The sequence below is a fragment of the Notamacropus eugenii genome, chromosome 1, assembly GCF_028372415.1.
Source record: "Notamacropus eugenii isolate mMacEug1 chromosome 1, mMacEug1.pri_v2, whole genome shotgun sequence".
Lineage (NCBI taxonomy): Eukaryota > Metazoa > Chordata > Mammalia > Diprotodontia > Macropodidae > Notamacropus > Notamacropus eugenii.
Genome location: NC_092872.1, coordinates 499,177,929 through 499,200,660, shown reverse-complemented (window position 1 = coordinate 499,200,660; position 22,732 = coordinate 499,177,929). Strand labels below are relative to the sequence as shown.

General features: G+C 42.0%; 1 protein-coding gene across 2 annotated transcripts; it reads left to right on the top strand.

Moving 5' to 3' along the window:
• The first annotated feature begins 984 nt into the window (after positions 1-984).
• On the top strand, positions 985-21,178 carry OGFR (opioid growth factor receptor). 2 transcript variants are annotated; one of them, XM_072633341.1, is made up of 8 exons: positions 1,322-1,619; positions 6,638-6,775; positions 10,460-10,528; positions 12,041-12,119; positions 12,987-13,065; positions 14,569-14,635; positions 16,403-16,551; positions 17,712-21,178. In XM_072633341.1, exons 1-8 carry the CDS (start codon positions 1,485-1,487, stop codon positions 18,913-18,915), a joined length of 1,920 nt encoding a protein of 639 aa, XP_072489442.1. In that variant the 5' UTR covers positions 1,322-1,484; the 3' UTR covers positions 18,916-21,178. The 2 variants fall into 2 exon arrangements, with proteins under 2 accessions (XP_072489443.1, XP_072489442.1); XM_072633342.1 differs by lacking the exon at positions 6,638-6,775 and having other exon boundaries at positions 985-1,619.
• Positions 21,179-22,732: the final 1,554 nt, after the last annotated feature.

Below are 22,732 nucleotides of genomic sequence, written 5' to 3'. Positions count from 1 at the left end.
GAAGTGATTGTGTGATTGCTGAAAACTGAAAACAAATAAATTAATTTTTTAAAAATTCAAAAGAAACAATGTTTTTTTTTCATTGATTCATTAGCTGAAGTTGACTGGGAACTGAGAAATGATGTGTTTTCTTGTAACTCCTTGTCTTAATCACACACACACACACAGAGTAGAATCTTAACTTATCCCAAAAAAGGTCCTATTAGCAACTTTACACTGTTTCAGTGATCTTTTCTTAGAAGCCTAAGATTTAGGCTGTATTTCCTTACTCATTTTTTTTTTTTTACTTTTTGTTTTAAATGGTCACAAAAGCCAGTGCAGGACAGAATGAAGTCATTTCTTCCCAAGTTCCAGGTGCTGGGGTTGCTCATCTTTCAGGGTTAATTGATTCATGAAGAAGAATAATCCAGGAGAATTCACTGTTAACTTCTTAGTAAGGAAAATTGGTTTGGAGATGTGTTCCAGAATTGGAAACTCGATAATGATCCCAAAACAAATGAGAAAAGGAAAGTCCAACGTTCTCTTCTATTTATTATTTACAGTAGACATCTTTCATTTTCTATTACTTCGATGAATGCTCTCCATCGTACTCTCATTCGCCTCCCCCTCCTGTGAGTGTGTGTGTGTGTGTGTCTGTCTGTCTGCCTGTCTCTCTGTCTGTCTGCCTGTCTCTCTGTCTGTCTGCCTGCCTGCCTGTCTGTCTGTCTGACCGCCTGTCTGTCTGTCTCTGTCTGTCTCTCTCTGCTAGGGGCTTTTCCATGATCTCCTGCAAATCCACCGAATGCACCAGTGCAGTCTTGTGGTTCTTTCGCTATTCCATGGATAACCCTGTTAACAGCCAGGCTGTTTTGTTGACGCCACTGTAACACATAGGCTATTTTCCTGACAGCTCTCACTACGGGACTGAGCCAGCTCCTTTCCTGGAACCCACGTCCTTGACGACGTTTTTACGCCACTTCTCTGCGTCCAAGACCGCTCTAACCTGCTGTGTGCTTATTCAATCGATCATGGATTGAGATATTCTTGAAAATCCTAGGCCAAATTCTCACCTTCTGCACTCAAGCAGTATAATAATTAAATGAAAAACCAATATCATCCCTAACAACTGCAAACCAAAGCGGAGAACGGGCTGGGGCTCCCCAGTTATCTTACAAGCAGGAATATGAGCAGAGGCAGGCGAAGCCGCGGAACGCCCGAACCCACGCACTCCAGCGGCACCGAATACAATGAACCCGGCCGGTTCTCCCCACCCTAGGGGCGGACTCCGGCAGCGCCTCCCCCGCGACTCGCCTCGCAAATCTCCTCCCCCCCTCCTCCTTTCTCTTTCGTTTCTTCCGCTTCTCTTTCCTTTCCTGCCGGCGTCTCTCCGCCCCTAGCCACTCCAGCCTACCGCCCTCGGACCCAACACTCCTCCATACCTCCTTGCCCTCTCCTGTTCCGTGTTTTGGCCGTGACCCGAGTTTTTAACCTCCGCTGCGCAGAGCATGGACGACGGGGACTGCGATTCGACCTGGGAAGAGGAAGAAGAGGAAGAGGAGCAGGAAAAGGAGAAGGAGGAGAGGAAAACCAAAGAGGAAGCGAAGCCGAGGCTGCAGCAGCGCGGGAACCAAGCTTTCCAGGTGAAGCCTTAGGAAATGGCCAGGGCCTGCGGAGGGCGGGCGCCTGTAGGAGCGTGCACGGTGCCCGGCGGGCGTGGGGCTGGGAGAAAGGCAGAGAGCGCGAGCCAGGGAGCCCTTCTAGTCCTGCTGGCATCCCCCTTCCCACTTTTGCCCCCAAACCTGCCCGAGTCCCCACGCTACCCCCTCCCCCGCTTCCGCTTGCAACCCGCCTTTATCTTTTGGCCAGGAGTGGGGAAGGCTATGTTAGATGGGAGCTGCGCCCTCCGCGGCCAGACAGCACTCATGTGGGGACACTGGCCACTGAGGTACAAATGCCTCCTCTAAGAGCCTCTCACGACTGGCACCCCCTACCCCTCGGCCTCTTCAAAGAGCCGGCGGCGCCTACTGGAACAGCCATGGGCTACTCCCAACATTCGCGCCGCCCCCACCCCAACTCCTCCCACCGCCAAAGCCCTGGCCCCGGCCTCCGACTTTTCTGCTGTTGCAAGTGAAGTTAACTTTTCCTGGACATTTGGGGCTTTTTGGTGGTGGGCTTCCCTCAATGAATTTGTGGGGTGAGGGGACCCAGGATGGGGGTCCGCATTGTCTTCAAAAACGTAATAATCTGTGTGTGTGTTTATGCATATGTGTGCGTGTTCACACATGCTTGGAAGACACTGAAACACGAAGATAGAGTAAGACAGTGATGAGTATTGTGAATGTTTTAGGACTTCTGCCTTGCCACCACCAAGTAGCTGTGACCTTGAGAATGTGACGGATCCAAGTCTGAAAGACCTTTTTTCCCCCACTCCTCATCCTCTGCAGCCTTTGACACTGTAGACCTCAGTGCCCTTTCTTCCCTTGGGACCATGCACATCGCAGGCCTCTAGTTCTCATACCTAACACTCTTTCTTTAGATCTCCTCCTGCCTTCAAAAGCCAGACCTGAGCAATAGAATATGGGTCTCCCCCAAAGGTATGCTCTCTTTCTTGTTCTTTGGCAGTCACATTTACTTCACAGCTTCAACTACACCATCTCTAAAGAGATGACCCAAATAAAGATCTTTAGTCCTGACGTCTTTTCTAAGCTCCAAATTCAAATCTTAAACTTCCCACAAAACCCCTACCACCTACTGGCTTGTCAGACTCAAAATGTCTTAAACATTTTATTTTTTCCCTCCAACCTATTCCTCCTTTCCGTAGGTACTGCCATTCACTTAGGCTTCCTTTTGGAAACCTTGGGTTTATCTTCAGCTGTTCCCTTTCTTACATCTCTTGTATTCAAACAGTTCTAAGGTCTTATCAATTTCCACTCCCTTATTGCCCCCCTAATACAAGCCTAGACAGTTGATTGCATCCTTCAAACCATCTTTCACAGTGATGCTGGAATGATCTTTTTATGCACAGATATGTCTTGCCCATTAAGGAATATTCTAGTATCTTACTTTTAACTATCCAGTAAAGTTTAGAATCCTTTGTCTGTCATTCAAAGCCCATCCCAATCTGGTGCCATCTTACCTTTGTTGCCTTTTTTTCTTATTACTCTCTTCCACTCATTTATCACTCTAGCTGGACTACCTGACTGCTTTCTCCCTGAACACAGTACGCGTTTTATCTTTTCTGTGCTTTTTTGCTCATGCCTATCCCTATGCCTGGAACATCTTCCCTTCCCCCTTTGCCTGTTGGATTCCTACCATGTTCTAAAAGAACAAATTACCATTCATTCCATAAAAATCTTCCCTCATCTCCCTGGACCTCATTTAATTTTCTCTCTTTGGACCTCACCTAACAATTTTTATCCCTCTGGCACACTTAACATTTAATGTTGCATATTATGGTCATCTTTATTGGTATCTGATTGTACTGGAAAACTTTGAGAACAGGGACAATGTCTTTTATCAACTTTGCTTAGCACAGAGCTCTAAACACAATAGGCCTTTAAGTGTTTGTTAATAAGTCATAGATTTCAAGCTGCAAAGGACCTTAGAGACTATGTAATCCAACTCTCTTAATTTTAACATATAAAGAAACTGCATCACAACTAAGTAGCTCTGAGATCTAAATCCAGATCTAGGACTACATTTTCATTCTACCATATTGTACCTTTCTGGATTTTACTCTCCTCCCATTTAAAGAGTCTGAACTTGATCATCTCCACAATGCCAGGGTCATTTCTCTGATCAGCAGAGATCACTGTTGAAGGCAGCAGACAGGGTAGGGCATTGGGCAGAATCTATACTGATCCTAGGGTTTAACCTAGAAATTGAAGCACCTGGAATTATGTGCTTTCCTCACAGCAGTCTCCTGAGTTGGTTGGTAGGTACTGCAAATGTTATTATCGACATTTTAAGGGAGGAAACTGTGGCCCAGATCATAGTCAGTGGTAATTTATTTACTGTATCATTCTCTACCCCAAACTACTTTGTATCCCATTGTACCAGTCCGGATAGTAGTACTGCCTATCTTTGTCCTATTGAATTACGTAGATCTATGTGCATGGACTATGGAAAAAAAGAAATCTCTAGGCCTAGGGAAAAAAAGGAATAGAAACTTGGTGAGGAGGGAGTAGTCAGCTTTTCTTTGGGTTTCTCCAGTTTCACCCTGACTCACCTTCCCCCCCCAGGTATCAGTAAGGAACCGGGTCAGTTACCCAGTTCCAGGCACTGGGTCATTTCCCAAACACTGCTGCTAATTTTAGTTAGTAAAATTGACTTGATTTTTAGAAGACAGGAAAAATGCAAATCTGGTCACAGAATGTCAGAGCTAAAACGGTAAGTACCTTAGTACTTCAAATCTTTGTTAAGCAACTACTTTGTGTAGAGGCCCACCTGGATACAAAGACATACATGTCCTGCCTTCAGAGTACTACTATTTTAGGAAAGCACCAGCTACAGTTTACTTTACTCCTTCCTTTTTGGCCATTTGCTCCACAGTCTCCCTCCCCACCTACTTCCTTCAATTAATTAAATTATTGTTGATAATTTTTTATTAAATCCACCCTGCTATTGCTACTAAATAAGATATGTCAATATGCTCCCCCTCGGCTCCATCCCAGCCTTGGGACTTACTATCCAAAATGCCTTTCTCTGGTTACTACTCCAATATTTCCCACATTAGGATGTAAACTCCTTGAGATCAGAGTTTGTCTTTGCTTTTGTATTTATGTCTCTAGTCATTAACATAGAACCTGACATATTAAATGTTTTATAAATGCTTTTTTCATTTATTTACTTGATATAATTTACTCTGTTTCTCACACCTCCCATTCACCTTCAATACAGTGTTGCTCTTTTCTTCTTGATATCTGGAAAATAATATCTGGAATAATAATAAGGATCTTCCATGTTGCCTAATTGAACTCCTGTCATTTGATAGATAAGGGCCCTGTGGCCCAGGGGAGAAACAGGATTTATCCTAAGTAACCCAACTGGCCTTAGCATTGGAGCAGAGACTAGGACCCTTACTTCCAGTTTAGGGCACTTCCCACCCTACCAAGGTTGCTCGCTTATTCATTTATTTAGCAGATCTTTACTGTGGCATCTGTATGTGTGCCCATATACATATACATACATAATAGGTGTTGAGCAAAACTTAGAACCATATAGACATGTATATAATCCATGCAGCTAGTAGGTATTTAATAAAACACAGCTCGCACACAACTATACACACACATTGTGACAGAGTATGACATTAAGGGGAAAGAGGGTAGGGAGAAGAAGGTGGTCACTGACAGCTCTCCCCTGAAAGTGATAATAAAAATTTAGAAAGGATTCAGCTTTGTCCCCTCTTCAACAGGAAGGAGGGAACAGAAAGAGTACCTATCAGTCAGGCCTGTAATTCCACAGCTACAACCATTTCTTCTACAAGTGGCCCATGCACATGCCCTTTTAAAGGCAACATGGTGTAATAATGTAAAGGCAGTAGACTGAGTCAAAAAGACCTGGGGTTCAAATCCTGCTTCGGGTATTAGCTGTGTAGCCTTGAACTAGTTACTTAACCTCTCTCAAACTCAAATTTCCTCCTCTGTAAAATGAGAGGACTGGGCTCAATGGCTTCTAAGGTCTTTTCCAGTTCTAAATTTATGATCCTACCTTCTGGGGCCCTCATTCCAGAGCAACATAATTTTTTTGAAAAGCATCATCTCTTTATATATAAGATAACTTACATTTCATGAGTCCAGCTTTTAGATGTTAAAGAGACCATTGTTGAACCCCATTATTTTATAGCTACAGAAGTGAAGCCCGGAGAGACTGACTTACCTAAGGTCATATGGATGATAAGTAGATTGTCCAGATTCAAACCCGGTCCTCTGTCTATAAATGCTTTTTCAACTGGACTATACTACTTCTATAATCCAGGCCCCTCATTTCATTGATGAGGAAATCAAGGACCAGAGAAAAGTTATCTCACAGAAGTCACTGGACAACAGAAGGCAGAAGACATGGATATGAGTTCCAACTCTGCCATTGTCTGATTGTTCCACCTCAGATCACTTCTCTCTGGCCTCATACCCCTCATGTGTCAAAGGAGGGCCTTGAACTACATGCTCTCTAAGACCCCTTCCAATTCAGTCAGTCAGTTAGCATTTATTAAATGCCTTCTATATTCCAGGCACTGTGCTAACCAATGGAGATACAAGGAAACACAAAAGAAAATCCATGCTCTCAAGGAAGTTTAATAGGGAAGAGAGACAACATGCAAAAACAGTCAATAGAGGGAAAGCCCTAGGATTAATGGGGAATCTGAAAGCCTTCTTGTAGAAGTTGAGCCATTAGCTTTAGCTGACAATCTTCCAACCATAATATTCTGTGGCTCCAAGATTTTTTGAGTCAGGTTCTAAGGTTGTAAAAACCTAAGATTCTCAACTGTTAAGGGTCTGAGTCAAAACCCAAGTGGTGCTCTAACTCCATGGTATCCTCCCTTTAGTTTCATACATACTTCCTAGTCTCTCTGCTCACATCATTATCTTATCATTTTTATCCTCTTATACCAAATTGTGTTATTAATATACATGAACCTGTTGTCCTCTGTCTCCAGCCCAGATGGGACTCTCTCCTTTTCAGACTCTGCCAACATATGTGGCAATTCTACAGCTTTTGGACTTCTTGGGTCAGTTTGTTCTTCAGTTGGGGTTATCTCAATCAACAGTTTCAGATAACTTGTAATCAACTAAAGGTTGGTCATCTCCCAGTTTTTTTCCTTTCAAATGCACAAAATTATTTATTTAGAACCAAGCAACTTCTGGCTGAAATTCCCTTAAAGCAAAGTCTCAGAGGGTTCCAAGTCTTAGATTATATAGGTACCTTTGTAAAAGATAATTACTGAAATGACCAGGGCATTGACTGAGGTTTTGAGAGGTTGTTCATTGCTAGAACACATGCTTTGCCTGTAGGGATCCCTGTGTTCAACATTTGCCCTTTGGAGGGACAGTGTGGTACAAGAAAAAGAGAACTGAATTTGGAGTCTGAAAGACCTGGATTCAAATACTGGCTCTGTACCTTACTCCCTGTGTTCAAGTCACTTTCCATCTCTGACCTCAGTTTCTTCATCTGTAAAATGAGGGATGGGATCAATTGTCCTCTAAGGGCTCTTCTAGATCCAGAATTCTATGAGTCTCTGGTTTTGATGACATAACCAGACATGCTGGGATTTGTAGCAGTGCAGTTTTAAATTTGCCATCTCATCTTGATGCCAGGAAGAACAGAGATACAGGGTTAATGGCCTTGGGGCAGTTGGGAAGTCTTGTTTTGCTCCCAGCAACTAGAAATGAGGCATTGTCCCTTGTTGGAAAAATCTCAGGCGTTGCCATTCTCCTGATGGTTTGTTCATTTCAGCTGCTTCCAGCTTTCTGCTTTATTCTTGGCTTTCGCCCACTCTGTCAGGCAGCCTGCTGAGCAAGGGGGCTCAGAGAGAGGGGGAGGGGTACATTTACAGAGCTCATTTCATCCTTAGAACCACCTCTGCAAAGGGGAAACTGAGAGACATCATTCCTTTGGCAGGACAATGAGTGTACGGTGATTCTGACGCCCTCAGAGACCATCTTGGGGAGCTCTGGTGCTCTGGAAAAGTCAGTTAGACTGTTAAATCATGAGACGTGAATCCTTAGCTCAGTCACTAATACACTGTGATAAAGGGCAAGTCACTGGATCTCTCCTTTTGTCTGTTTAACCATCAAACTGGAACACTCATCCTTGCTTTGACCACTTTACAGGATTCATAGGATCATAGACTTATAACCAGAATGGACTATCGGGTATCCAGTCCAACCCACTCATGTTTTTTAGCAGATGAAGAAATTGAGGCCCAGAGTAAGTGGCAGAGCTAACTTTAAGAACTCTAATGCTAAATCCATCACTGCACTGTACTATGCTGAAATGTATAGGCAGGTAGGTGGCACAGTGGATAAAGCATTAGACTTGGAGTCGAGAAGACCTAAGTTCAAATCCAGCCTTGGTTACTTACTAGCTTTATTACCCTGCACTAGTCACTGAACTTCTGTTTGTCTCAGTTTACCCATCTATAAAGTGGGGATGATAATAATAACACCTACCTCAAAGAGCTGTTGTGAGGATCATATGAGATAGTAACTGTAAAGCACTAAGTATGGTGCCTGGCACATAACAAATGCTTTATAAATGTTAGCTGTTATTATTATTATTACCATTAGCGATTAAACAGGCAGTTTGGTGGCTCAGTGGGTAGAGTGATGGGCCTGGAGTCTGGAAAACCTGAATTCAAATCCGAATTCAGACACTTACTAGCTGTGTAACCCTGGGCAAGTCACTTACCCTCTTTATCCAGTAGAAAAGGAAATGACAAACCACTCCAGTGTCTTTGCCAAGAAAACCCTACAGACAGTGGGGTGTGCTATGGTCCATGGTGTTGGACATGACTGAACAACAGTAATTAAACAGAAGCAGGAATGTGATATTACAGTGGCATAGTGGATATCGTGTTGGACTCAAGTAGCAGGAAGACCTGAGCTCAGATTCTGCGTTTAATTATCAATAATCATTTTTATGCACCTATTATATGCCAGGCATTGTGCCACTAAGCACTGAGGACACTAAAAGGGGCAAAGGCAGGGAGCTCACAATGTTACAGGGGAGACAATATGTAGACAAATATATACAGACAAGCTGTATACAGGGTAAATAGGAAATAATTAACAGGTGGAAGGCACTAGAATTAAGAGAGGTTGGGAAAGGCTTCTCTAAGAGATGGGATTTTAATTAGGACTTAAAAGAAGCCAGGGAAGTCAGCAGGCAGATTTGAAGAGGGAGAGTATTCCAGGCATAGGGGTCAGCCAGAGAAAATGCCTGGAATTGAAATATAGAATGTTATGTTCATGGAACAGCCAGGAAGCCAGTGCCCCTGCATTGAAGAGGATGTGATGGGAGTGGGGGTGGGGGAAGTAAGGTCTAAGAATATTGAAAGGTAGAAGGGGGGGTGGGTTATGAAGGGCCTTTAAGTGCCAAACAGAGGGTTTTGTAGTTGATTTTAGAGGTGATAAGGAGCCACTGGAGTTTCTCAAATAGGAAAGCAACATGGTCAGACTTGCCCTTTGACAGGTACCTGAATGGAGGAATGAGCTTGGGTAGTTGAGGGGTGAATGAATTGGAGTAGAGAGAAACTTGGGGCAGGCAGACTCAAGGCTATTATAATAGTCCAGTTATGGAGTATGAGTGGTGAGGGTGTCCAAGGAAACATAGAGAGATGTTACAAAGCTGAAGTCAGCAGAGCTTGGCCACAGATTGGATGTGTAAGGGGTGATAGGGATGGGTGAGAAATAGGAATACATGATGATGCCTAAATTTCAAACTGTGAGGGATAGAAGGGACAAGGTGGGAGGTATAGCCCTCACCAATAATAGGGAAGGTAGGAATGGGAGAGAGTTTTGGGAGAAAGATAGTTCTGTTTTATAAATGTTTAATTTAAGATGTCTACTGGACATCCAGTTCAAGATGTCCAAAAAGCTGTTGAGGATATGAGATTGCAGGTCATCACAGAGGTCAGGGCAGAATAGGTAGATCTAACAGTCATCAAGTAATTAAAATCCATGGGAGCTGATGAGATCACAAAGTGAAGTATTATAAAAGAAGAGAACAGAACCCAACACAGAGCCCTGAGGGATACCCAAGAGTTAGAGAGTGTATGATCTGGATAAGGAGACAGAGGGAGAGAGAGCTCAGATAGGTAGGAGGGAAACGAGGAGGGCGTGGTCCTGAAATTTTGAATAGAGTTTCAAGGAAGAGAAGGCACTCAACAGTATCAAAGGAGGGGTCAAGGAGAATGAAGATTGAGAAAAGTACTTAGTACCTAGAAAGTATCTTTCTTAATGACTGCATGACCCTGAACAAGTCACTTAACTGCATTTTCCTCACTTGTAAACCTCACAGGGTTGCTATGATGATCATGTGAATTATAATATATGTAAAGTACCTTGCAAGCCTTAAAGGAGCTTTTAGTAGTAGTAGCCTTTTATAATGTTATGTAAGTATAAGGAAAAATCAGAAATAATAATTAAATGGTCATAATAATAATAGCTAGCATTTATATAGTGCTTTAGATTTGGAAAATAGTTTCCTCACTTTATCTGATTTTATACTCATTTACTTTATTGTATCCTCACATCCTGAGAGGTGGGTGCTATGGTGACCATTTTACAAATGAGGAAGCTTAGATAGACAGCAGTTAAGTGACACACTTACACTTTGAATGCTCTTGTACCTACACCAGAAGGTAAACCCTGCTGAGGGCTCTTACTTGGTAACACTCCCATTAGATGACAGAGTATTGGATATCCTAAGCAACCCTGAATTTCCTGCTGTTGAATTTCATTTTCTCTCCCCTTTCCAGAGCCGAATGATAGGATGCCGAAACTGGAGAGCAGTCCAGGACATGCAGAGGTACAGACGTCGATACCCAGTAAGTCTTTGAAGCCTCCTTTTCCTTTCAAGGCAATTGTTGCGTTATTGTTATTTTCTTATTGCTACAGGCACTGTGGTTATAATGCTAGACTTAGAGGCAGGAAAGCTTGAGTTCAGATCTCATGCAAGGGATGACTGTGAGCAAGCTCTTCAGTTGTCTCTAGGAAGATGACTAACACCTCTGTATCCAGCCCTAGTGGCTCCAATCACACATTTCCAAGCACTTCTTATACATTACTGTCTTCCACAAACCTGCCCATCTTGCTCTTCCTTACACATGACAGATGGAAGGGCTATCTTTGTGCCTTCTAAATGGCTCTCCCCCAACCCTGGACAGCTGGGTGGCTGAAATGGATAGAACACAGGGCTTGGAGTCAGGAAGACTTGAGTTCAAATTCAGCCCCAGTCAGTTACTAGCTGTGTGATCTTGGGCAAGTCAGTATAACTCGTTTACCTCAGTTTCCTCATCTGTAAAATGAGCTGGAGAAGGAAATGGCAAACCGTTCTAGTATCTTTGCCAAGAAAACCCCAAATGAGATCACACAGAAGAGTTGGCACAATGTTGGTGACATTCCTGGAATGCAGTTGCATCTCTTCTTTGTGTCATAGAATCACTTGTTCCCTTCAAAATTTTGCTCAAGGGACACATTCTACGTAAAGCCTTCCTTGATCCACTCGTAGCTTCTCACCACGAAGACACGCACAAATACATGCACACATACTTCTGTGCTTGTTATCTCCCTTATACAGTGTAAGTTTTCCACTTCATTTTTGGCTTTGTATCTTAGGAACCTAACATAATGCCTGACAAGTGGTAAGTGCTTTTGAGGCATGATATTAAGGGCCCCAAATGCTTCCTAGAGTCAGGAAGCCCTGCCTAGCTGTGTGACCCTGAGTAAGTCAGTGAATCTCCCTAAGCCTTAGGTTCCCCACTTGTAAAATGAAAATAATAAAAGTACCTACTTCTAAGGGTTGTTGTGAGGATCAAGTGAGATAATTCATGCAAAGCACTCTACCATTATTATTACCGTTGGGATGCTTCCACTTCCCTGAACCTCAGGCAAACTTCCTAAGGCTTTAAAGAAGTTACCAACTAGCTATAATCTACAATATAGAGAGTGTTCCCATACCAAGAATTCCCACAAAATAACAGGTGCTTGATGTGTGGATGGATTGCCATGATGTCTGGAAGCGTTGGCAGGTTAGAACAAAAACAAAGATGGCAAGAGTGAACCAAGAGTCTGGATCTCTGGACCCAATACCCCAGCTGACCAACTCAGCTCCTGTTGATTTGCCCACCTGACTCCTTTCTTAAGTTATACATGAAGTAGTTGCTAGTGCTCCTTCAAATTGTTTTATATTTGTCTCTACAGAGGTTCTATTTCCCCCAGTAGAATGTAATGGGCTCATAAATGTTTATTGAATTGATTTCTAATTCCGAAGAGAAATGAAACAGTAGAAAGTGTGTGGTAATTTACCAATCTTTTAACATTTTTTAAAATTCTTATAGGGTTTGACAGATGAAGAGTTCAATGATGAAATGCTGAATTTGAAGTTTTATAAAAATGAAATTGCTTTCTTGCCCAATGGTATGTGTCTACCTCAACTCCAATAACCTTCGTTCCTATGTCAACACTGAGTCCTCTTCTTGAGATCCATGTCTCAGTGGTTCAGTCATGGTTTTGTTAAAGCGCCCACTGTGTGTCTTCAAAAGTAGTAAGCATGTGTGCTTGTTCATTATTTATTCACTCTTCCTACCCATGCTTGTCTGAGTCCTAGGACCAGTGAGAGTTTCCTCACTTTCCCTTGTCATAGACCAGCAGAAGTGTTGGTTGCTTTTTCCTCTAGTAACTTGTGTCAGCTGTCCCAGTATAGATTACCATTAGTGTTAGATTTTTCTATACTTTGGGAGAGTAGCATGACATGACTTTTTTTTAAATTATGAACTTAATCATGAAAAAATTCAAACATTTCAGTAAACAAAGAATAAAAAACCTTGTTATATATGTTTTATTTTTGAAATATCTATATTATATTTAATAAGAGAGAAATAAAATAATGAGAGAAATACAAATTAAACAGCTCTGAGGCTTTGCCTCACATGAGTTAGTTTGGAAAAGATGAATAGAGAGGGCAAGAGAGGCATGCGAGTGACTTTTTGATGGTGCTGTGGATTGATCCAGTCATTTAGAACTACACCTCCAAAGTCACTAAACTGGCATAATTCTCAATTGAACATACCAAGAACTATGAAAACCTGGAGATATTTGGCAAAAAGATTCTTTTCCCAATTTTTAAAAATTTTCACAAACACCCAAAAAAACCCAGCAGTTGTACCTGTTCTCTGAATCTTTGTGGGCTATCATAGCTCTAGATACCAACATAGTAAGGTACCATGGATTTAGTGGATGTGGACTCAGCTATGTAACTTCCTGGTATTTGTATGTACACCCCAGGCTATTTTATTGAGGAAATCCTGAAGAACTGGAAGGAAGACTATGACATCCTGGAAGACAACCACTCTTACATACAGTGGTAAGTGAGGTGATCTATGCACATGATGGAAGAGGGAGGTCATTTTGTTTTGGTAACACTAGATCACTCCATCTTATCTAGGCTAGAAGTTTGGGGGGCTACTCACGGGCCCAGTCCCACTCTGGCATGGCAATTTTACCTGCTATGTTTCTGAACTTGGTAATTTTACACCCCCTTAGACAATCTGGTGGTACTTTCCTCTCCGCCTCCTCCTGAGAGCTCATTCTATTAATGCCAACTTTAGTACATATGCCAGACTGGTTTAATCCACTGCAGCTCAGCTCCTGAGCTCAAGAAATCCATGAGCTTCAGTATCTCTAGGAGCAGAGATTACCATGACACCTAGCTGGAGGCCTTTTGATATTGCCTGGGTACCAATGCAATGCAGTGCCACTGCCTCCATTAATCTTTGTTTCCTGACCAATTCACCCTTTTTGTCCAGAAAGACATTTTCCTAGCAACATGGAAATGATAGCCATTTAAATTTAATATTAATGATCTCTCACATTTATTGAATGTTTTAGTTTTCTTACTATACGAATATCCCTTTCAATTTGAGGGGGGATTAGGGGTATGGCACCTCCCTTCATACCAGAAAAGAAGTTTGAATTATTATGGCAGTAAAAGAGAAAATGCCACAACTTCCACAAAACTCCCAAAAAATCCTATTTAATTTTTTATGCTGACGAGTGATATATTGAAATCATGATGTGAAACGGATAGCTATTCCACACAAGAATTCTGTAAGATTGGTAATATGAGTATTATTATTAGTTCCATTTTACAGATGAGAAAGTTGAGGTTCAGAAAGAGTATAAGTATTTCTCCTATAGTCATACACTTACTTGCACAATAGTGGTATCATTTCTTTATGTGAACAGTTCTCATTCTTTCACCTTGGTAATCACATACAGGAAGGATTATCTAACATTTATTAACCATTTAACTGTGTATAGAGAATACAGTGCCACCCTCAGCATAGGGGAAATATAAAGTAGGGTAAACTTGTTCCACATCCTTGTGGAGCTGACAGTCTTGCAGGAAGAATAACTTGTGAGCACAGATGACTAGACATGTCATGAGTACAACATGCCAATGAAGGTAGAAGGGGAAAGCCATTAACAGCCAAGGAGGTATCTGAGTTGAGTTGTAAAGGAGAGGTAGGGATTTAACTGTCAAGGAGGCGAGGAGAACCAGAATGTTCCAGATGTAGGGGACAAAGGACAAAGGTGCCAGAGTAGGAAAGCACAGGCTGTGTACATAGGAGAGAGAGTAGTACCATTTGTATCAAGAGTGGATGCCTGTGAACCTGTTCATGGAAGCAGATGCCCTCCTGGATGCATCATGCTGTAACTTGTCAAGTCTATGGGATCCTGGTCAGTGGTCCATAACAGTGATCCATTCAGAGCCTCCTCTTAGAGGAGGCTTTGTCTTCCTCCCCGTCCCACCCCCACCCCTTCACATGTGACTTTGGATGACTTTGCAGTTATGTTTCCCCTTCAGGTTATTCCCTTTGCGAGAGAGGGGAGTGAATTGGCACGCGAAGCCCCTGACACTCAGAGAAATCCAGGTAGGGCGTTTCTATGGGATGATTATTGTTTCTGTAGCTCTCTGGAAGAGACACTGACCCTCTCCTTTGTGATATGTGTGCATGTGTGTGCATGCGTGCATGTATGTGTGTGTGCACACGCACGCTCGCATGTGTGTGCACATAGTAGGACTTTTCCTCTTTATAAGTGTCACTTACTGGCTTGATGTAGGAAAAGCATAGACTGAGTAGGCACTAATGATTCTCAGCACAATCTTATTTGACAAAAGGCTAGTTTTTAAATCAATCAGTGTCCTCTCCCCAAAAGAGGCATGAAAGATTTCCTGGGCAGAGTTTTTAAGTCAAAAAAGTCAACTGTTTAGCAAGAGGGAAAAGGTGGAAATCGTCCTTTATCAGGTATTATTGTTAGATGGAAAGGTAAACATGGAATCTAGGAACTCATCTTAAGAAGGAAAGATTTATATTCTGAAACATTGTTTCCAAATTGGTGATGATTCAGATGAGGTAGATTGAAATATCTCCTTATACTACTACCTGTGAGGATAGGTTTGCTAAGGAGTTCAGTGCATGTGAAGAAACTCTTTTTAAGTACTTTAAGAACATCCACTCATAGGTGGTTTAAACAGCGCTTGGGCGATCCTTATTCACCAGGACAAGAGCAAGTGCCCTAAGATCTGGATTTGAAGTCTGCTGCTCTCATTTGGTAGCTGTGTGAGCAGCTCTGGGCATCAGTTTCATTACATGAAACATGAGGTGATAATGCTTCTGTTGTCTGTGTCACCAGACTGGCAAGAGGATCAAGTGAGATAATGCATGGAACGTGCTGCAAATGTGAGGACATGACAGAAATGGCATCAGTGGTGCTTATTATCATTTATTATTACTCAGTCTCACAGCCAGTATACTAATTACAGATAATTTTACATTTTACAATTAATTACATTTAATTTTACAATATTTGTTAAATCCCACTAAGTGGAGACTGAGTTACTGAATGGACTTAGAGGAATGCTTTTATTACATTTAACAGTATTATTAATATAAGCCTGACTTTTCAGTAATCCAGGCTGATTCATCCAAGTTAGGAAGTTCATCCAGATTAACATGTTTGTCATAAAACTGTGTTATCTTTGTCTGTCTAAATTTCGAAACAAATGTCTTCAGAATTTGTATTTGGCAATAAGTTTCCTGATCTTTATTAGAAAGAGTCCTGAGTTTAGAGTGTGAGAGAGTTTGGGTTCAAATTCCTGGTTTTGTCATTTACTACCAGTATGACTGAGCCAATCACTACTCTCTCTCAGTTATCCAAGTTTCTCTTGGATCTCAGTTCCTCTTATTTAAAATAAAGGACTTGGCTAATGAACCAACCAGGAAGGATTTATTATGTGCCTGCTTTGTACCAGGGACCAGGAATACAAGTCAAAAATGAAACTATTTCTTTTCAAGGAGTTTATGTCAGGGGTGGGGGTGGGGGATGGAGGGAGTGAAGAACATTTAAATATATACAGAGTAAATACAAGGTAATTAATGGGGAAGTGAGGAGGGCGGAGAATCTGGAAAATCCTCAAGTATGAAGCAGTGTTAGAGTTGAGCTTTGAAGGAACCTAGGGTCTGAAGAGGTGGAGACAGGGGGAAGTCTATACATGGGAGATAGCTCTGACCTTTCTAACTCAAGCTAGATCTATAAATTTGTGATACATTTTCTTCACTTAAAGAGAAAATGGGAATATCCAACTCTGGGATCTGTTGTCATTCATCCTAATAGAGATGGGGGTTTATATGTTCCAGGAATTTAAAAAATCTGCTGAAGTCATGAGAAGATTCGTCCAAGCATATGAACTCATTCTGGGCTTCTATGGAATTGAACTGGAGAATCACAAAACTGGGAAAGTGAGAAAGGCTGACAACTACCTGGAGAGATTTCAGAACCTCAACTCGTAAGTGTTTGAAACTGGTGACGCTTACATCGCTTTGTCCCTCCTCCCTCTCCTCTGGTCTCAAGGTGGGGCTTTCATAGAGCAAAATCTTTTGTTACCCAGTATGGGGTGCTCTGGTTAATTCTCTAACTTTGTCCTGCTCAGAGAGAAAACATTTAAGTTGTCATTGATGGTAATTGCCCAGCAGTTCATAAGTTACCTTAATGTAGAAGTCTTCTTATCCTAATTTTACAATTGGAGTAGAGACAGGATTCAGCTTTCATGGTCAGGGTTCTTTCAAATACTCTATACCCAGGTTTATAGATTTGGACCTAGGTTGCAAATGTCCAGTATATGGAAAGAGCACCAGATTTGGACTTAGAGTTTTCTGAGTTCAAATCCTATCACTAATAATGTTTGAAACTGGAATATAGTGTGTATGGTTAGACAATAAAGGGAGGCTGGAATCATATTGTGAACACCACACAGATGTTTGTGTTTGGTCTTAGAGGCAAGAGGGAGTCACTGACACTTAATTGAGGAAATTGGAAATATATCATATGTATCACTCTGGCAACTGTGTGGGTTGGGAGACTTGAAGGTGGGAGATTAGTTAGGAAGCCATAACAGTCGTCCATTTAAGGTGATAAGGACCAGAACTAGGGTGGTAACTATATAAGAGGAGAGGAAAGGACACGTGTTCCTTGGGAAAATATTGCTTCTATGAACCTTATCTTCCCCCTGAGAGATGAAGGGATTGGATTAGTTTATATCCCTTCTAGCTCTAAATTCTTTGGTCCCATGACAGTTGGCTTAAAGCAGAAATATATTCCACATTTGTCTTTTCTGTGTATCAATTAGGCTGTCCCTTTTTGTAACTAGGACCCCACAGTGGAGGGGTAAACAGTAGGATAGAAACTTGTTTCTGGTTAGCATCCTATTCCTGCCACACAGCAGGGACAGCATATAACATAGCAGCATTAGCACTTTAAACCCAAACATTTAGCTCACATTTATTATATACATACTTTCTGTATGCAAAACAATCCAAAGCCCCTATACTATGCCTTCTCTCAGGCATGGCCTTTGTTACGGGTGTCTGTGCAACTCAGATCAGCGCTTTGGGAAGAATTCACATTGTCCCTTTCCATTAATACATGGAGTTTTATCCTCTCTTCCAGGCACAGCCACAACAACCTTCGCATCACTCGAATCCTGAAGTGTCTGGGCGAGATGGGCTATGAACATTACCAGGTGCCCCTGATTCATTTCTTTCTGGAAGAGATCCTTGTTAATAACTGCTTGCCAAGTGTCAAGCAGAGTGCCTTGGATTACTTCATGTTCACAGTACGGAACAAGACGGAGCGCAGGAAACTTGTCTACTATGCCTGGGAGCACTTTAATCCCCAGTATAAATTTGTCTGGGGGCCACATGAGAAGCTTAAGAAATTCATACCTGGGCAGCAGGACTGTGTAGATGAAGAGGGTCCAGGTGTATCGCAAAATGAGGTTGGAATAGAGAAAGACCAAGTTAGGACTCAGGTGAGGGAAGAGATTGTAGGGGATGGCGTTGCTTCCAAAGACAAGCAGATGGGCAAGAAGAACCCCAGTACCATGCTGCAGAGTTGTGAGACAAAAAAGGGAGAAAGGTTGAATTCTTCTGATCAGCAGGAAGAGAAGGTTGCAACCAAGAGTGCTGGAGACCAGGCCCCAAGGTCTCAAAGTCCAAAGGAAAGTAAGAAAAGGAAATATGAGGTGAACAGACTTGAGTTCAGGCAAGAAGAGGAGCAAAGGAAAGGCACCTCTGACGTGGAGAAGATTGCCCATAACCTGGAAGAATTCGGCCTTGGCCAGAGCAATCAGAGAATCTCTAAAAGATCTAAAGAAATGGGGGGCCTGGCTCTGCCAAGGGAGAAGGGACCTTCCAGCCCTGAGTCCATGGAGATTAAAATGTATGATGAGGTGAATAAGAGGAGGAGACTTGAATCAAAAGCACCGAAAAACCATATGGAGACAACAAAGAATGTGGAACAAACTCTCCTGATACCCAATGGTATTCCTCATGAAGCCGAGAAAACAGAGGACAAGAGTAACTTTCGGTGGGAAGCCAAAAGCCTACAAACAAAGACTGTAAAATATGATGTTGTTCCTGTAGCTTCATCTGGAAATCCCTGTGACCCCTCCAGCATCAGTACATCTGAACAGTCAGACCTACAAGAATATGTTCACATTGAAAAAAGAAGTGTTGATGCAAATCCTGAACTCAAGAGACCTGAAGCCAAGAGACCAGATCCTGGGGAGGCAGTAGGTACTGAATGTTCAGGTGGAGATGTCCCACAAAAGGCAGGGGATGAAACTGCAGTTGAAAGGCCTTATTCGGAATAAACAGTGAGCCACTGAACTCATAAAGTTCAGTGGATATCCACAATCCACTGCCTGTGGGTAGGCAATGAAGGAATTCAGGACCCTGACTCTATGGGACAGGATTCTGCAAGATTCTAGGGTTCTCAGCATCTTTTAAGTCATTCTTCCATGCATATCTTTTGGACAAATTGGTTGAGGTTCCTCAGCTTATGAGTTTTTAACCTGTAATGGTGTCTGAAGTTCAAGGTAGAAAGAAGACAGATGTCATGGAACGCCTTTGTTCTTCTGTCATCCACTTCTTCCCTGAACAAAACTGGCTGCCTCTTTTTGCCTGATCACCTTTACGATAAGCTGTGGGGAAACTAAGAAAACAAATGATGAGTACCATTCTGGAAGGAATACTGATAAGACTTTGATAGGAGTAATTTAAGACTTTGAAATACAAGTGATCATTTTGATAAGGGGCTGGAGGGTGTGTATACATCACTTTAATTCACATCCTATAACAATGACCCCACTTCCTTTTTATCCAGGGGATGGAAAGTCTGAATTTCTCAGTCCCATGTCCAGGAATTTTTTTCTGAGTAAATTCATTACTTTGAACTTTTGTTGAGGATAAAAGGCCTAGCTAGATAAGTAGCTGGCTCCTCCCTTTCCTTATGAAGGAATTTTCATTATACTGTTTTCCCCCTGACCTTTTCCTAAAAGTCACTTCGTTCCATCATAGTTGATTTGCCTTGCCCAAGGTGGAAGTCTAGTCCTCATCCTGGTGAGCCTGAGGAGGAGGGAAGAAGAAGCTGTGGAGAGACTTGGGGTACAGCATCCCTTGCAGACACTTGGCCTTTCTCTTTTTTTCTGCCTGTTGGCTCCAGAACTTTATGAGGCATCTGCTTTTCCACTTTTCACACTGGCTCAGGATTCTTTCTTGAGTTCTTTTGTTTTTAAGACCCAGACTGGGTCATCTGTCCCTTGTAAGTCTTCCCAGGAAAGATGAACTCCCTGTCTATCTTTTGTACTCCTATCTCCCAAAAACAGTTAGGCAAATCACTAAGGAACTCTGAGATACCCCCTTGACTTGTGATCACGGTTTGAACCTCTCTGCATGTTCTTTTTTTGGTGGCTATTAGCTCTCTGTGTATGTACATTTACAGATCCTCCTTTGCCATGTATAGATAGAAATATTTGCAACAGTGCTCTCATCCTTTGCTTTGCCTTCTGCTGTAGCCCCCTGTAAATTATATAGAGCCTTCTTCTTACCAGTACAGAGTCAGCCAATCAAGTGAAGAAAGCAGGGTTGTGGTTTTTTTCCCCCTTTCTTCTGGTTTAGTATGGTTAGAGAGAGGGTCTCTATGATATGTGCACCTCTTTCCCAATCTCTTCTATACCTTATTGACCAAGACATTTGTCCTTGATGGGAGGGGAAAGGGAAAGGAGTGAAGTGGTCACTTCCCAATCTGGGATTTTGAGAGACCCAGCTTGACTTTTCTTCCAGTGTGGTGTAAAGAGTTAGAATCTCTGCTCAGGTCTGTGCTCACCAAGTTGCTCCACAACTATATGTAATTTTTCACCTACCTCACAGGGTTGATATGAAGAAAAGGGAAAGAAAGAAATGTCCCTTGGGAGCCTTCATTGACTCAACTGTACAAGCACGTGACTCCTTAGTGCAATGACTTCTTTACCTCTAACAGCATTTAAAGGAGTGTCACCATTACGCTGTGAGGCCAGGGACTTTGGAGCCTGTGATGTAATATTTCCTCTTCCTTGCTAATGTTTAGTGCAATGAAGCTTTCTGTATTGGGGAGCTGATGATATGCACTGGGTTTTGGCTTCCCAAACTGACTAGAACTGTTCTTTCCATTTTGATATTTCTCTCCGTCTTTCATCTCACTTTCTGGCTTCTCTTTTTCTCTCTCTCCCACCCACAGTGACAAGATTATGCATTCTCCCTAGCAGCTGTAAGGAGAAGCCACCAATCCTGGCCAAGATTTCTGTCCCAGTGCTCCCTTGGGATGCCTTTTCCCCTGGTGCTCATTTTCAGTGATGAGTATCCCCAGGGAGAACTTGCTCAGCCTAGTTCAGTGACTGGTTGAGCAAAAGAAATCTCAAGAGAGTCAGAAGCTGGATGTTGTGGGTTTTGTTTGTTTGTTTGCAAAGGGACTGTTAAAGTAGAATTAAGATTATTTTCCCCTGGCAGATGTTTGAATTTGGTTCATTATTTTTTTCTTCTTCAAAGTTAATAGCTGTGAAAATGGACTGTGTTTTAATAAAAGTGTGTTTATTGCCAGTCAGTGTTTCCTGAGATCTGTTCTTATCAGTGAGTAGAGTCCTCTTTCTTGTTGGTAGGCAGTTGGGGGAGAGACTTTAGAAGCCAATTTATGGATATTACCTTGAAATCTACTTCTATGTTGACAAATAATAGCATGTGAATCAGGATCATAGGTTTAGAACTAATTTTGCAGTTGAAACTGAGACACAGATAGGTTTAAAGTCACCCTGGTCATACGTCATATGTCAGAGCTGGGATTTGAACCCATATCTTCTGACTCCAAAATGATGCAATATTTGCAAAGTGTTTTGCAAACCTTAAAATGCTACATAAATGCTAGCTGTTAGTCAACTAGCATTTATTAAGCATTCACTATATGTCAGGCACTGAACTAAGTGCTAGGAATACAAAGGACGCAAAAAAACAAAGAACTCAAGTCTATTATTCCAGTCCTGGACTTTTCCCACTGTACCATGCTGGCTCTCTGTGTTGTTTGAAATATAAGCTAAGTTGAAGACAAAGGCAGACGAGAAAAAGATGATGATGATGATGATGATGATGATGATGATAACAACAATAATAGATGCCTACAGTTGCTGGCACAAAATTGGTGTTTATTGTTGGCTTATTGGTTACATAGCACTCAAGAAGACATGGCATGGCATAATGGAGGGAAAACTAGCCCCAGAATCAAGATCTGGGTTTAAGTCAAATTGAACCTCATCACCCCCAACCACTCCAAGTCTTGCGGAGTTGTCGCTGAGCTGCAGTGAGAGTTCCCCATACCATTGAAATCACAGCTTTGAACCAAAAGATTTTATGTGAGTGTTTATGTTCCTATTTTTATGGAGATATGGAAAGAGCACACTTTTTGCAAAGCTCTTTACCTATATTTTTTGATGCTTCTAAAACAAGTGTTTTCATAATTTTTCAGATAAGGAAAAAAAGGCCTAAAGATGTTGACTAATGAGGCTCACATAACCGGGTGTTTCTGATTCCCAGGTCCACACTTGATCTACTAAGCCACAATACCTGAAAGAGGTCATTATTGTTCAGTCATGTCCAAATCTATGTGACCCCATGGACTTTTTTGTTCATGGGCTTTTCTTAGCAAAGGTACTGGAGTGATTTGGTATTTCCTTCTCCAGTGTGCCCTCATTTTACAGATGAGGAACTGAATTAAATAGACTTGCCCAGGATCATACAACTAGCACATGTCCAAGGACAGATTTGAACTTGGGTCTTCCTGACTCCAGGCCCAACGCTCTGCATTACCACATAGCTGCTTTGTGTGACTACAGGCAATTCATTTAACTTCCATTTGCCATCCATAAAATGAGGATAATAATAGCACCTACCTTCCAGGGTTTTTGTGAGGATTTTTTAAAAATTGAGATATTTGTAAAGTGCTTTGCAAACAGTATAAAAATGGTGGCTCTTTTTATTATCTGCAAAGCAAAACTTGGGAGTTTGGTAAAGTGTACGTACTTTAGAAGTGTATATGGTAGAGGCTCTAGATATGTGTCTGACCTCATCACAAAGAATATATTTGACCTTGGGACAACATTTTGA

What these genes read in the sequence shown, in the direction of transcription:
- OGFR (XM_072633341.1), top strand. Translation starts at nt 1,485, where the DNA reads ATGGACGACGGGGACTGCGATTCGACCTGGGAAGAGGAAGAAGAGGAA. An exon ending in GGTACAGACGTCGATACCCA is followed by an intron (nt 10,529 to 12,040) that starts GTAAGTCTTTGA and finishes AAATTCTTATAG; the next exon opens with GGTTTGACAGATGAAGAGTT. An exon ending in TGACACTCAGAGAAATCCAG is followed by an intron (nt 14,636 to 16,402) that starts GTAGGGCGTTTC and finishes TATATGTTCCAG; the next exon opens with GAATTTAAAAAATCTGCTGA.